Here is a 14,111-nt window from a genome sequence, read left to right as displayed (position 1 = left end):
GGCCATGTTTCCACACCAGGCAACAAAGATAATCGTGCAACTATTACATTCCTACCAAACAGACATTTTGCTGCATGAGAAGAGACACTGGAACCTTCTAATCTATAAAAATAGTTGGCTGCTGTTCAGGAGAAGAAAATAAGAAGGACATCGTTCCACTGGCTGAACCCTCATTATCGTTAGTTACCGGGTGGAAATGCAAAGACCTGTCGATAATTACGACCTCTGCATGGACAGAAGAAAATGGCAACATATTCATCAAAAGCAGATTCAGTTTCAATTCTCAAATTCAGTTTTAATTATGAAAATGACTGAGCGAAACAAGAAGAGGCTTTCCTTTGTCCTCTGTGCAATCGAGCCGCGAACCTTCGGATCCTCGCGTCTTTCTCAGGACTCGTAAGGATCAGTAATATCCTCCATAACTAAAACCACACAACTCAGAGATTAAGCAAACAGGAAGCAGAGACGGCACAACAAAGCAGCTCCAGGCACAAGACAATAAACGACTGTAAACACGCCACCTCGCTATACGGAGCAGGCGTAGCTATGGTTACACTGGAGACGCTCGGGATGGATGTCAGACTAAACGAATGCGACTCTGCTTTCAGCATAATGTTTACGATTACAGCAGGAGGAAGCGTTTGTTCCCGTATCGCTCCTCTACACCCCCCCAAATTTTTGCACATGTCGAGGAGCGTGTCAGGCTACATTTCACTGTGTGTTATACTTGTATAACTATGCATGTGACAAATAAAGACAGCATGGAGGAAGCGTTTGTTCCCGTATCGCTCCGTCTAACAATGCCATCTGCATGTCGACACTCGTGTCTTCTCTTTCACTGAGTGTCAGGATGTAATGCATCGTCTTCAAGTGGCAGCTCTCAAAATCCCAATGGGAGAAAAAACGTTTACGTTCATGTGACGTCACATCGCAGAGAGCGCTTCATATCAGCCGCTCGTCCAAACCATCCACTGCTAAACTGTCAAACTGAATGCAAACACATCCAAAGCGAACCAAAAGACAGCATCAGAGTGGTGCAGTGTTTCAAACAGGCCGAACACGCCGCAGTACACAAACATTACATCGTGTGTATCAGCCAGACGGGATCTCTGGATGTGACTCAGCGAGGTTAAAACTGGATCATCATCATGTTACCTACAAAAATTTAACTATTACTTCATATTACATTATATATCTTACTTATCATTATCTCTTTGCAGGTTCTGGTTTTAATTCATTTGCCATTATAGCATCACAAACACATAAATACACATTCAGTTCTGCTAACTAGAATTCACAGACCTGTACACTGTATTATTAAAAATAAAAAAATAACAGACAGCGTCTAGTCCTGAAAGATGAAGCCGATGAGGATGTGCCTAAACTCGCTTTTGTTAGCCATGAGAGGATATCTGTTGTTGCAAACAGAAGTCTAACTATAAAAGTGTAAAAGAAAAAGCTCGTCTGCTCACTGTCACCGCAGTAAATGCTTTCCTTTAAGGTCTCAGGAGAGTTTCACTGAATGCATCACCGTCCCGTGAGAATAAAGAATGAGAAAGCATTATTAATATAATGCTATTAATTAACATGATGCTGCGAAATGCTTGTGGTGCCAACCCAGCAGGCCCGTTCAGAGGAGACCTACAGGAGGCCCGTCCTACTGTCAGTGTGCACAGTCCTGCTGCTACAACAGACCTGACAGACCTCTGCAGTCAGAGCGGGCTTCCTTTAACGTGGACAGACACGCCGTGGTGGCACTGAGGACAACGTTGTGCGTGCACCGGTTTTTGCGTCTCACTGGCTCGACTGATCGAATTCTGAGGCGTACGAGTGGATTTGCTTGTGTCTGACCGACCTCTCCATCGAAAGTATGTTTGGGTTGATTGACACATCGCAGTGAAATGGATTTGTTGCATTTCATGACATAAAACGTTTGTTTTTTGACTAACACGCAATGTCCCTTAGTCCCTCGCTCACGTCCACACGATGAAAGGCAGCTCACAGCTTTCCAGACCAGCGGGCGTCTTCATACACACAGCCTTCTTCTCTTGGCCGTTTTGAACAGACTCTTTCCATTAGACGCATAAATTCATTTGTTGTGAACTTTTTACTTTTGCCCAGTCCAGGTTTTAAGTCCTGCATGCGTTTGTTTGTCTCACACTTTCAGCCGTTAATCAGTCTAAGAAAATAAAAAGGTGCGAGCGGGAGCTGATGTAAAAACTGATTTGGGTTTCACAGATGATGCGATGCGGCTGCTTGGGTGGAAATCCTTCATTTATAGCAAAGGTTCATTTGGCTCGAGACATAACTCCACATATGTTGGGGTTTAAAATAACTGCTCGCAACTTTCTTGTGCTATTTTCTCATTTAGAAACTAATGCATTATTTTTGTAATCAACAGTGTTGTTTTAGTGTAAGCACCATGTATAATGGTGTAAACAAGACGGGGAAATGTGATGTTATAAAGCATCTCTGTGATATGACAGCCAGTGCTTTTAGACGGCTTATTCTTACAAATGACATGAAGTTTACCCAAAATATTCAGACCAGCAGCTTACCCATGATGTCATTGGTCCATGACCTCAGAGAAGGATCTCTGCTTGGCTACAGATGACATAATGTGCAGCCAAAAAGGACAAACGTTCCTTTGGTTGCACACTTTCTCCTCCTTTCTCCCACTGCTGTCACATCACTGTGATGAAGCAGACAGGCCTGTCATTGGCTGCCTGTTGAACTCTGTTATTCGTTACAATTCAGAGATCTACAGCAGATGTGAAGGCCCCGAGGTCAGTAACACCCAGGGTCAGGTCAACATGGGATCGTGAAAACACGGGGAGAAAAAACGTTCTCTAAAGACAAAGGAGCAGGTCTGAGCAATGCTGAGCATCAGGATGTCCCGCTGGTTCTTTGGTAGTGAAGAGTCAAACTGGAAATAGGAAGGCGTGGCCCTGCCAGCTGTTCATCTTGGTGATGTGTAGCATAGGGTGGATGCAGCTGCATGGCTGTGTTTGTATGCTCAGGAAAAACATCTGCAGTGGGACATTTACAGCACAGTCTGATAACCGTCTACAGTATGCCAGTCTCTTCTGTGCTAAACTCAGCAAATGCACTGCAGCTCTGCAGGACGTTAAACCTATTTCTAGTCTTCAAGCTTCCTACATGATCGGTCATCTCAGAGGAAGCATGTGAGAAGCACGTGCTCTGCTCAACACCCTCGATTAAACCAAAACCTCGCTGAAGCAGACCACCTCCCAGCGTGTGCCCACTGTGATAAAAACCAGACAACTCCGGACAATCTCCCAACACTGCCCGCTGTTCCTGTGGTAAAACGAATGCTACGTAAATGTGTGCACATGTCGGGACCCTGTGTGCAGCCTGATGACAGCAGACTGGGCTGATAAATGATCAACACTTTAAATTGGATGTTCCTGGAAACAGCTGTGGGTCAAAGAAAATAAACTGTCCTCTTAATATTAATGAGAAGCCTGGTGAAAGCTCCAAAAGGAAAGGACATTAGACACACTTCACTTTCAGCTACTTCCTGCTCACACTGGTGTGAGAGCTTTGGTGTGGACCACACAACTGAACCAAAGACAACAGTCACGTCAGCTTTTTAGGCAGAACAGAGGACAAACATTTCCCCAAGCATTTAGGGGATGTGTTTTCCACGTTGCATTGGAATTTAAGATAAAGACCTCAGAATTAACTTGCATGCTTCAGTTTTGGGCAAACCCCATCTCCTGGTGACGAGGTCTCCAGTTTCCAGAGTCAGTAAGGACTATTGGACCCATATTAGATCCTCAGCTCTTAACATCAGCCAGGTTACCACACAGCTTCACTATGCATTAAGACACAAGCCACACTGGGCCCAGCACAGCTGTGTTGCTTTATCCCTGCACTCCTTTTGGAGCGCTACAGCCAAACTACACTTGCACAAGCCTCGAGCTAAACCCATTATTGTCAACACAGCGAGGTCGAGAGGGTGGAGACGATCACAGCTCGGCCCAAGCAGAACCACAACAGCAGAACAGTATCAGTTACCTTCTGCTTTGCTAGTTCAGTGGAAATGTATACACTCACATCTTGCCATTGTCGTGTGTGCTTAACCAAACAGACAAAGGGGATAACAGGCATGTGACCTTACTCTGCTCTGAGGCCTGCAGCTCTGTGCAGCTGGGACCTCACACAAAGCACCACAAACCTCCTGCCATCAAGAGTCATTTTACCCACTTTAGTGAGGAAGATTCAGGTTCCTGTGCACTCGCCCTTCTTTGCGGTTTCCACTCTTAACGGCGCACAACTTATTGCGGTCGAGCACAAAACCAACTTAATGCGACCGCACAATTTATCAGAACAAGCTGTGGGCTGGATATGAGACACATCACAACCCGATGAGTATTCTACCTCCTTTGAGAGGTTGGCTAACGTGGCTTAAACCAGTGCCAACAGTTCAATTGTTCAAAATGTTTAGTCTGAATAAGCAAACGAGTAAAGCTCTTGAAGTGACCGCTGGCTACGCGCAAGCAAACATTTTGATTAAAAGAAAACAGCAGCAGGGGAGATGGAGTTTAGCAGCGGGCATGCCAGTGGGTATGCAACTGATCAATGTAGGCTGTAATTCATTATCTGTGAGTCCCTCCTCGTGGTGTCAGCAGGCAGCTCTGTCTGCAGCATCCTCCAGACCATCCAAAGCTGACTTTAGTATTTTTCTGGGAAAGTCAACACACGTTACTCAGGCACACTTTGTGCAAACACACGTCTCCTCCCTGTGTGCTTTGACACACTTGACTGAAATAAATGTGGCTCCCACCCATCTACCAAAACACACCTCACGATTTACCAAAATCAGTGAAAAGTGTGTAAATGCAAACCGACTTTTTCCACGCTAACTCAGGTTTCTGTGCTCAGACACCACAGAAACGTTTCAAAGCCACCAAACAAAGATCGACAGCCCCCATCAGAGGCATGCGAACCCTTCAATGTGAGAAAAGGGGGACAAAATCCACATGAACACGTCTAAATACTGTTCTTCCGCTTTTGCCCAAATCCTGCTTATCGGATAAAGAGGATATTGTGAACTTTCATGAAAAAGGAAAACAGTGCAGTCACCATGTGGTCAGTGTGACTAATCCGTCAGTGAATCCAAACTGAAGGCGTCCTGATTCCTGTCAGATCCAACTACGTCTGTTCTTCTACTTGGACTCATTTCCACAGAGGCCAACTCTGCTCCATTCATCTGTCTTTTTCATGACTGCAAACCGACGCAGTGTTTTCAGCTGATCCTGAACCAGCCTTCTGCTCTGCGGCAGCAGTTTGTTAATCAGGGCAAGAACAATATAGGTGCCACGCCCCCACATTCCTGTCATGGGTTCTCTGCTGAAATCCAGTCATGCAGAAGACCTTTGGCACTGCTAAGTGCCACAATGTCTGATCATCTGGGCAAATCGCAGCATGCTTCACCCAGGAGGGCATTATGATGGTGCAGGTGTGGAGCATTCTGACTCTGAATGAGGTGTTCAGTTTTACCACTCCTGTTTCCCCGTTACTGGAACAACACAGCAGCGCATTTGTTTTTTGGAACATTTCCATTTAATCTTCATTGTGTGACAGTTAAAGAAACACCAGTGAATCCATCACAAGCAGCAGCACAGCTAAAACCTTTTAAGGTGGACCTGAAGCATCAAGCCAGTTGGCCTGTTGGACTCACGCACACACACAGGCTGACTAAAGTTTAAACTCAACGCATCACGACGGTGAAGATGCAAGAAGATGTAGTCGTTTTTCTTGGCTTCGTGCGTAGATGATGAAAGTTTTTGGCTCTGGTGAGATAAGCCGCGATCTTTGAGGGCTTAATGTCTTGCAACTTTGAGCACGTGCAGTGGAAGCATAACCTGCTGGTGATCCTATGCGTGCACGTGTCCTGGTAGCCCTTGAAACTAAATTTGCAGCTCTCATTCATTTGGACAGCAGCTTGGTCTTGTTAACCCCAAATAACCGCCCAGAGGCAACCTTTTCTTGGCTCGCCATTTAACAGATGGTTACCAAGTGGCAAGCCAAGTCTTGTATACCTAAAACTAGAACTTGCTGGTTTTAGTTTGTGCTCAGACTAAAGCAGAACACGCTCGAGACCAAGAGCAGACACACACACGCCATTCATAGTTTCCTCTTTTCAATTCTCCAACACGTCAAACCAGTTCTTAAACATCACGATTAAAAACAGTCTGGGTGTCAGTGACAAACAAATCAAGGCGCTGCTGCACCCAGACGTTTGATGAGACCTTTAAATTCAATGATCTTCTCATCTTCCTTCCTTCACTTCTCAGGTCAACCACAGAACGAGTGCTGCCGACACAAACGCACGACTCAGACTCAGCAGCAGCTGGACTGTTTTTGTTTGCTGTAACTGTGCCAGATGCAGAGCTCACTCTCTGTGTGCTTCAACCCTCGTGTCCCCTTATTATGTGCAGATGACGACACCATCATCTCAGACTCAGGCTCACTGCTTTTAATACAAAATCTTTTCATTCTTTCTTAACAAACAATCACTTTGTCCAGGATCTCGAGTCCAAACTAATGTGGACGTCTCAAAACAAGGAGCAGACCCCGGCCCAGCCTCCCAGGGCGCTTGAGTCTCACAGGTTCGTCAGTTTCTTTTCATTTAGCTTTTCTCTGATTCACGTACACACCCGAGGTTTTATATAAGCATACAGGATGTATGGAGTAGTATCGCAATCACGACCTTCCAGCTGTGCTGTAATCAAATCATCGTACTCATGAATGAGTTCGAGTTTTAAACTATCCCAAGGAACAGCAGCAGACTTGAGTGTCCTGACCTGCTGCCACGTTCTAGCACCATGCTGGGAGACACGGGAAAGTCCTCAAAGCAGAAAAGATCAATGGGACAGTCGGACAAATCGTGAGAAAGCTGCTTTCCCTCTGTTCTCATCTCTCAGAGAAACGTAAACTCGAATGAACAGATTTACATGATTCCTGCCAAGTCTTTGCATTTTTCCCATCACTGCTGATGCATTCAGTCCCGTTCATTATTAGAACAAAGCCCATCAACAGGGTCATTAGACCATCCCACTGTCCCAAATCTGTACGTGACGACTCTAATGACAGTGGGCAGTCTGAGACGAGCCCTGCTGGGTCTGAAAAGTCTCGGCTTAATCTACAGTAAGATGAAAATTATGTGAAGCAGGAGAAAATGTCTCCACAGCAGTAATAATGGACCATTACCTGTACACGATGGAGAAAGGGAGACGCAGCTCACTTTGGACCAGAACATCCACTATGCTGACTTTAATGCAACATGTTTTTACCTGCTTAACTAATCACAGCACTTCCCTTTCAGACTACAGAAAAGTAGACTGGGAGGCAGAGCCTTCAGTTTTCAGGGCCCTCTTCTGTGGAACCAGCTCCCAGTTTGGGTTCAGGAGACAGACACTATCTCTGCTTTTAAAGCTTGCAGGGCTGGATCAGGTGACCTGGTGACCTGGTGAGTGTTTTCTTCGTCACTGTGTGTTTATGCATCACTCTGAACTTAACCATTAGTTATTAATAATCTCCTGCACAACGTGTTTTTGTCGTGTTTTTCTCTCTTCACCCTGAACCGCTCACAGCAGACGGCCGCCCTTGCCTGAGCCTGGGTCCACAGGAAGTTTGTTCCTGTTGAAAGGGAGTTTTTCCATCCCACTGTCACCCAGCGCTTGCTGATAGGAGGTCGTTTCATTATCGATGGTTTTCTCTGCACCCTTCAGCGTGGTCTCCTTCTTTCCAGTTGGTGTCCTGTTTTAAAGTTTGCACGTGTGCTGGATTTTCTCCATTTTATCAAAAAGGCCATCCTTCAGCTTGAATTTCATTGACAAAAGCAATGAAGCCAAGTTAGAGTGTAACAATTGTTTTGGTGTGACACAAATCCAAAAGTGCCACGTCAGCGCCCTTTGTGGGCATTTTCTCTGAGCTGTGGTTGAGGCCCTCACTCCCAGCGTGCTGCCTTCAGGCTTGGAGCACACTGCGGACTCATCCAAGTTTTTGGTGAACTGCTGGAAACCCTGATATAGGTCTAGTGTGAAATGCCAGAAAAGCTGATTGTAGTAGAAGTGCTGGACTCGCCGCAGAGATGCACAGGGAGAATATGGTGACGTAAACAGTGGACGAGAAAACTTCCTGAGCACACACAGTATTTGGTGTGAACTTTGAAGATTTAAAATGTGTGGTGTGGGACTGAATGATGGCTGCCCCACCGACTGTCATAACAAAGAAAAATCTTTCATGAAACTTTTTTGAGAAGTTAAAAAGAAGTTTTAAGTTTTTCAAAGCAGCTCTTGGAATAACAGTGGATTAAAAACAAACTGTTGCTGGGAGAGTTCAGCGAGCGCACAAAGACCGCTACACAAGTTTCCCTTAATACTTACAAAAAAAGGTGATGTGCATCTTTTTTTAGAAAGGTACACAAACCACAAAAGGAAAATAAAATATTTGCCCCGCTGAACGACGGGCGAGCCGGAGACTTTCACCCAACAGCAACATTATGCCGTACAGCGTCAGGAGGAGGGTGTGGCACAGCGGAGCGTCAGAGACTACAGGAACACGCCTTTTTATAACAGCGTGCACTTAATGGTCAATGTGGCCAAACAGAGCAGCCCCGCTCTGCCCCTCCTTACCTGTGGTGAGCTCGCTGTTTCCAAAGGGCTCACAAAGATGTCAAAACAGCAAAGGCAGGGCTGTGTGTGTGTGCGTGCGCGTCCTTTTGTGGGGAAATAAAAACGAACCATTATGTGCCATTTTGTTCTCAAAACAGAGAAAACATGATTCTTTGCAGACGTAGAGAAACGTTGTCATATCTGGACGAGCATCTGTCTGTAAAGTCGAGTCTATAGTCACGTCTAGACAGGAGAGAGCGCTCAGCTCTGAATCTTTCGCTGCTGATTCAGGAGAAAGAACAAAAACCACCTCACAGCGAAGCAGCAGCCCTAACACGATCAACTTCCTACCACAGTAGCAGCTGTGTGTCATCACCTGGGCATGTGGGGCTGGTCTACAGTCAGCAGCAGTCCACATGTGGGAGGACGGTGCCAGCTGTCAGCCAGCTGGGTCAAACTGCCCTCATCTGACTTCAGTGAAACAATCTTATTCCAGTTTTTCCTTTCTTACATTTTATAGCTTGATTTAAGGCTGCCACAAACGATTATTCTGATAGTCGACTAGTCACCGATTATTTTTGCGATTAGTCGACTAATCAGATCATCACCCATTGGACGTAAAACCTACAAGCTGTAGGTTGCACCAGCAGCATCTGCTCTTATATAACTATCATTAGCTTACAGCTTTAAGTGTTTAAGGTCTGTGCTAACTAAAAATAAAGACAAGATGATAGTTTATTAAATTTTAATTAAACTTGCAGATTGTTTCGGTGAAGTTTAATAAACTCCTTGCTATCTAAAATATAACAGGACACCGGAGTAAATTCTGGAGCATCTCACACTTCTGATAATCAGCTGTCTGCTTGAAGTTTATTCAGCTGTGTAAAAACTATAACTTTAATCTCAGCCAAACAGATTTACTCAGGAACAAATAAAATACTAAAAAAAGCCAAACAATAACATTTTTAAGTTATCTAAGTGACGGCCGGGAGTCCGGTGTTCTCACGGCTCTAGTGACCTAGCCCCCGGCTAGCTATCGAGCTAGTGGGTAACAGACGTCTCCGAAAACGTCGGAGCGCTTTTGAAAATATGCGGTGTCCTGATAAACTGAGCAGATATTTGAGGTTTACACAGCTACATTCTCACCTGAAAATATGTTAAACGTTTATTTTGTGACCCAGAAAGAATAATAAGAGTAATATTCAAACTAACTAGCTGCCGCCATTGTTGGAAACTAAGCTGGGCGCTATGAATTCTGGGACACAGCTTCTTCTTCTTCTTCGGGGTTTAACGGCAGCTGGCATCCTTGTACATGCAGTGCTGCCATCTCCTGTTTCAGTCCGTTATTACACTCTTAAATCCTGCTACTTATTCCTGCGTCTTTTGTGATCTTACAAAGCTTCAAACGACGCGTCGACTATTAAATCAGTCGTCGACGATTTTGATAGTCGACGTAATCGTGACTAGTCGACTAATCGTGGCAGCCCTAGCTTGATTGGCACAATCACATGCCGCGTGATAGTTGCACTAAGAATTAAAGCGTCCAAGCTAACGCGTTTACTGCTGAGGGACACATGAAGAAGTCGTGTCACAGCTGTAGCCATGTTGAAGAGTTCTGGTCCTCACGATCCATCCAAAACTCCAGGAGACGCTTCCCTCACCTTTTCTCCCCCCTCCCACACAAACTAAGAAGAACAGTGACTGGGCTGACTAAACCAACACGGGGCTTTCCAACTTTTCTCTAAACATCCTTTAATGAGAATGACCAGCAGTGTTTACAGTTTGGTGAAACCGTGCACAGACAACCCACAAATATTCACAGACTGCCAGGGACACAAACCTACTCCTCCTTGGGGGACAAAAAGCAGCACACGGAGCCTGAATAAGCCATTACACTTTGTTCCCAACTCTCCTGCTTTATCTCTCTCTCAGATTGTTCCCACGCTTTGCTTTGCACTCACCAAATGATGAGCCTCATGGGAAGTTCCATTTAGAAAGTCTGTGATAATGCAGACGTCATCTTAATTTGTGCCTCTTATAGACCTGAAGCTGTCCAAAGAAAAAAAGTCAAAGGACAGGCTGAATTTGTTAGTTCAGCGCACTTCAAGTGGACCTTGATGTATCCGCTTCATACAAACAAGCAGCTTTGTAACACTGTGGATGTGGGAAGAGAGAGATCGAAAACCCACAAACGTGTTGAAAAACCAACAGTGCACGCTAAGAAGCCACAAAGCCAAACAAAGCAAAGCACTGCTGTAAAACAAAGTGCACAGATCAGCACGACAGCATTCACAGCAACACAGTTTTATGTTACAGCACATTGTTGTGGATGGAGACTGAGAGCATCGCTGTCAGCCTACAGATGTATAGAGCTGCATTATCGTGACAAGCATGATTGATCTACAGGTAACTGAGCTGGTGGAAAAATCCAAGTATTTGTACTTGATTACAAAGTGTCACTTTGGCTCAGCAGTGTATCTACTGTATAATGTATTTATGAAAATGCTGTATTTGTGTTTTACCAAGTCTTCTAATATTTGCTGGTCTGGGTCTCTCAGCCTGAAGAACAACGATGGATTGAAGCACTTTGTGAAACTGTCGCAAAGCAGCAGCGCTCCGTGTAGAGTCTTCTGGGTGGGTGTGTTTCGTGGGGTATCAAATTGCCCCTCGGGGATCATAAAGCGTATCTTGACTCTTAAAGTGATGGTTGCCAAGTTTTCAGTAAAAGAAAACTGGCAAGTGTTTTTCTAAATACTTTCATTTCCCTTTGATGTGTATTAACGTGTCTTGCAACAATAACACACCTACTGCACGCACCGTGTACGTGGGGTACATTGCGCAACACTGGCACAAGCAAAACTCTGCTGTTCTCTCGTCTCTCTGCTTCTTGTTGTCAGGCAGCAGAAACTTTTTCCTTTTTGATGAGGAATGCAGCAGGTAGCGCTGAGCAGACCAGCCAGACAAACCTTCCCCCGCCGAGTCCACAACAATAGTGCTCATTCAGCTCCAGCAGTTCACTCCTTCTCCCCCTCCTTACCTTCTGATACGCCTGCTGGAGGTAGTTGTACGGGATCCTCCTGTTGAAGTCCTGCACCACATCCTCGCTGACTTTGTGCAGAGACTGCGTGCCAACTTTCTCCTCGATGCATTTGTTCATACACGCTGCTCTCCGCAGGACCGAGTCGAAAAAGCGCAGATCCGAGAAGCTTTCATCTAACGGATGCTGGTCCTGGCACCTCAGCCGGCATCGGACTCTGGTGGCCCGGACCTGTCTGTGGCTGCTGAGCGCTCCCTCCATGTAGCGCACCACGCTCTCATAATCGGCACTGTAAAACGCTTCCACCGCGTTATCATATAAAAGGTCGTACGGCTCCAGCACACCGGCGGAAGATGGCAACACGGCTGAGAGCAGGACCGGGAGGAAGATAAGAGTCGGAAACAAGTTTCCATCCATCCTCTTCTCTTCAGGCTGCGAGGAGCTGCAGGCGGAGAGCACACAAAAATCAGCTCAGCCTCCTTTTCCAGTTCATCCAAGCGCTCCTCTCAGAGGGATCAGCCGAGCGAGGCGGAAATGGAATAATTACTTATCGAGGACGCACTTGTTACGACCCCCTCTCGCTCCTTTAACTCCTCCCCTCCGAGATGAATGGCCAGGGTACACTCAAAGCTCGTTTTCGTAACAGGGAAACAGCCCCCACGGGGAAGCACGGGCAGTCCCGTGGGTCCCGTTTATTCAACGTTGAAAACACGAAACGCTGCGTTTAAAGGAGGAATGCACCGTTTAAACTGTTTGGGTTCATTGAGATAAAAAACAAAATCTCCAGTTTTAGACAATTTGAGCTCACTGAGACGTTTATGACTGAAGATGTTTTCAGTCATAAAGAAACACTGAAAAGGAGACATTTGACTTCTCAGACCTAAAGAGTTTCCAAAAGTAACCGAGAGACATTCAAACAGGTAAGCAAATCCCCCAAAGCTGGTTCTGTTCACTGGATGTGTCGCCTTCACAGGGAGAAACGTTTTCGTCGCTCACTCCTTCCAAATGAACAGAATCAACTTTCTGGGAGTCCTAAACAACAAACTCTTCAGCTCATGCACATCAACGAAACTTCGTTTCCACGCTGTTTGGGCAACTTCAATAACTCTCATGTTAACTCAGCTACGCTGTTTAAGAATAAATTCAGTTATACTGCGAGCGCAGGAAACAACTAGAAAATTCTTTGTCAACAAAAGAAAAACGCGCTCGCTCCGAGTCCCCGCCAGACGCAGATCCACAGCTTTTCCCACATCAGTGGACACTGTCTCCCTCTTCAGGTTTTCGATGTACAAACACTTTTTTAAAAACACCACAAAACGACATGAAAGTAGAGTCCAGGTCAAAGCACTTGCATAGACTTCTTTGATAAGTCAAGTCACTTATTTACATAGCTTTTATTCCTGGTCTCCAAACAAGTAAATTATAAAGAAGCAAGAAACCAAACGTGACAGAAATAAAAAGCACACAAAGCAGATATTTCAGTGATAATAAAAATGTGATGAATCGATAAAATAGGGGGGAAAGTCTAATAAATAATAAATGGAGAAGTAAGGTGAATATAAATAAAACATATAATTTCAGAAAGAAGAGTCGAAATAAAAGAGCTGTAAGAAAACTGTCCAACTGTCTTTAGTTGGACAGTTTTTTGTGAGTCTGTTTTTTAAATGTTATTTCATCTGTTATTGATCTAATTACCAATTAAGCCAAACTGAAATATGTGATTACTTAATTTAATTAAGCCACTGTATGTGGATTGCACCACTAGGTGGCAGTCAAACCAAGGAGATTTACACCGATCACTCATAATATGAAGAACCACAAGCAAGAGCCCAATGAATGTAATACACCGCAGTGCAACACGTTTTAGACACACCAATGAGCTAAAATAGAGCTGTATACATGTTTACTATATGCTGTGAATACAATATTCTAATATTGAGATGATCTTTGAAAGTAAGTCAATTATTTGTGTGTATGCTACCATTGTATATAGTGTATAATCTTACTTTTTTCATTGATTGTACTTATTTGTATTTTTGTATTTCCTTCATATATCTGTACCTGAGCTGAGGTGACGCAAAAATTTCCCCGTTGTGGGATCAATAAAGTCTTATCTTATCTTATTTCAATGGAAGAAATGTAGATGACAGTCTATGCTGGCGGTGGCAGAGCATTTAAAGCTCCGCCCTCCCTGAGCCTGGTTCAGCTTCCTTCCTGATAAAAAGGAGTTTTTTCTTCCCGTTGTTGCCAAGTGCTTGTTCAAAGGACGTCAGATCAGATTGAATCAAATCTAATCAACTGATCACATGGCAGCAATGCACTCAATGCATTAAGGCATACAGGCATAGCTAAGATGGGCTGCTGAAGGTCAAACCGAGCATCAGAATGGGGAAGAAAGGTGGTTGTTGGTGCCCAACATGCTGCTCTGA

The 14,111-nt window shown here is 44.8% G+C and overlaps 1 protein-coding gene across 3 annotated transcripts in view; it reads right to left on the bottom strand.

Annotated features, from left to right (window-relative positions):
• Positions 1 to 13,190, bottom strand: part of p3h2 (prolyl 3-hydroxylase 2) — a 44,563-nt gene extending 31,373 nt beyond the window's left edge. For 2 of the 3 annotated variants that reach the window (XM_026158504.2, XM_026158505.2), the window contains exon 1: positions 11,683 to 13,190. In XM_026158504.2, coding sequence (XP_026014289.2) covers positions 11,683 to 12,099 — 417 coding nt within the window. In that variant the 5' untranslated portion in view covers positions 12,100 to 13,190. Of the gene's footprint in view, positions 1 to 5,109; positions 5,129 to 11,682 lie in introns of those variants that run through there. The other variant, XM_026158507.2, reaches the window with a different exon arrangement.
• Between the last annotated feature and the right edge of the window lie 921 nt (positions 13,191 to 14,111).

Source organism: Astatotilapia calliptera, chromosome 23, assembly GCF_964374335.1.
Source record: "Astatotilapia calliptera chromosome 23, fAstCal68.1, whole genome shotgun sequence".
Taxonomy (NCBI): domain Eukaryota; kingdom Metazoa; phylum Chordata; class Actinopteri; order Cichliformes; family Cichlidae; genus Astatotilapia; species Astatotilapia calliptera.
The sequence above is the reverse complement of the archived record's forward strand: the minus strand, read 5'-3'. Positions and strand labels throughout refer to the sequence as shown.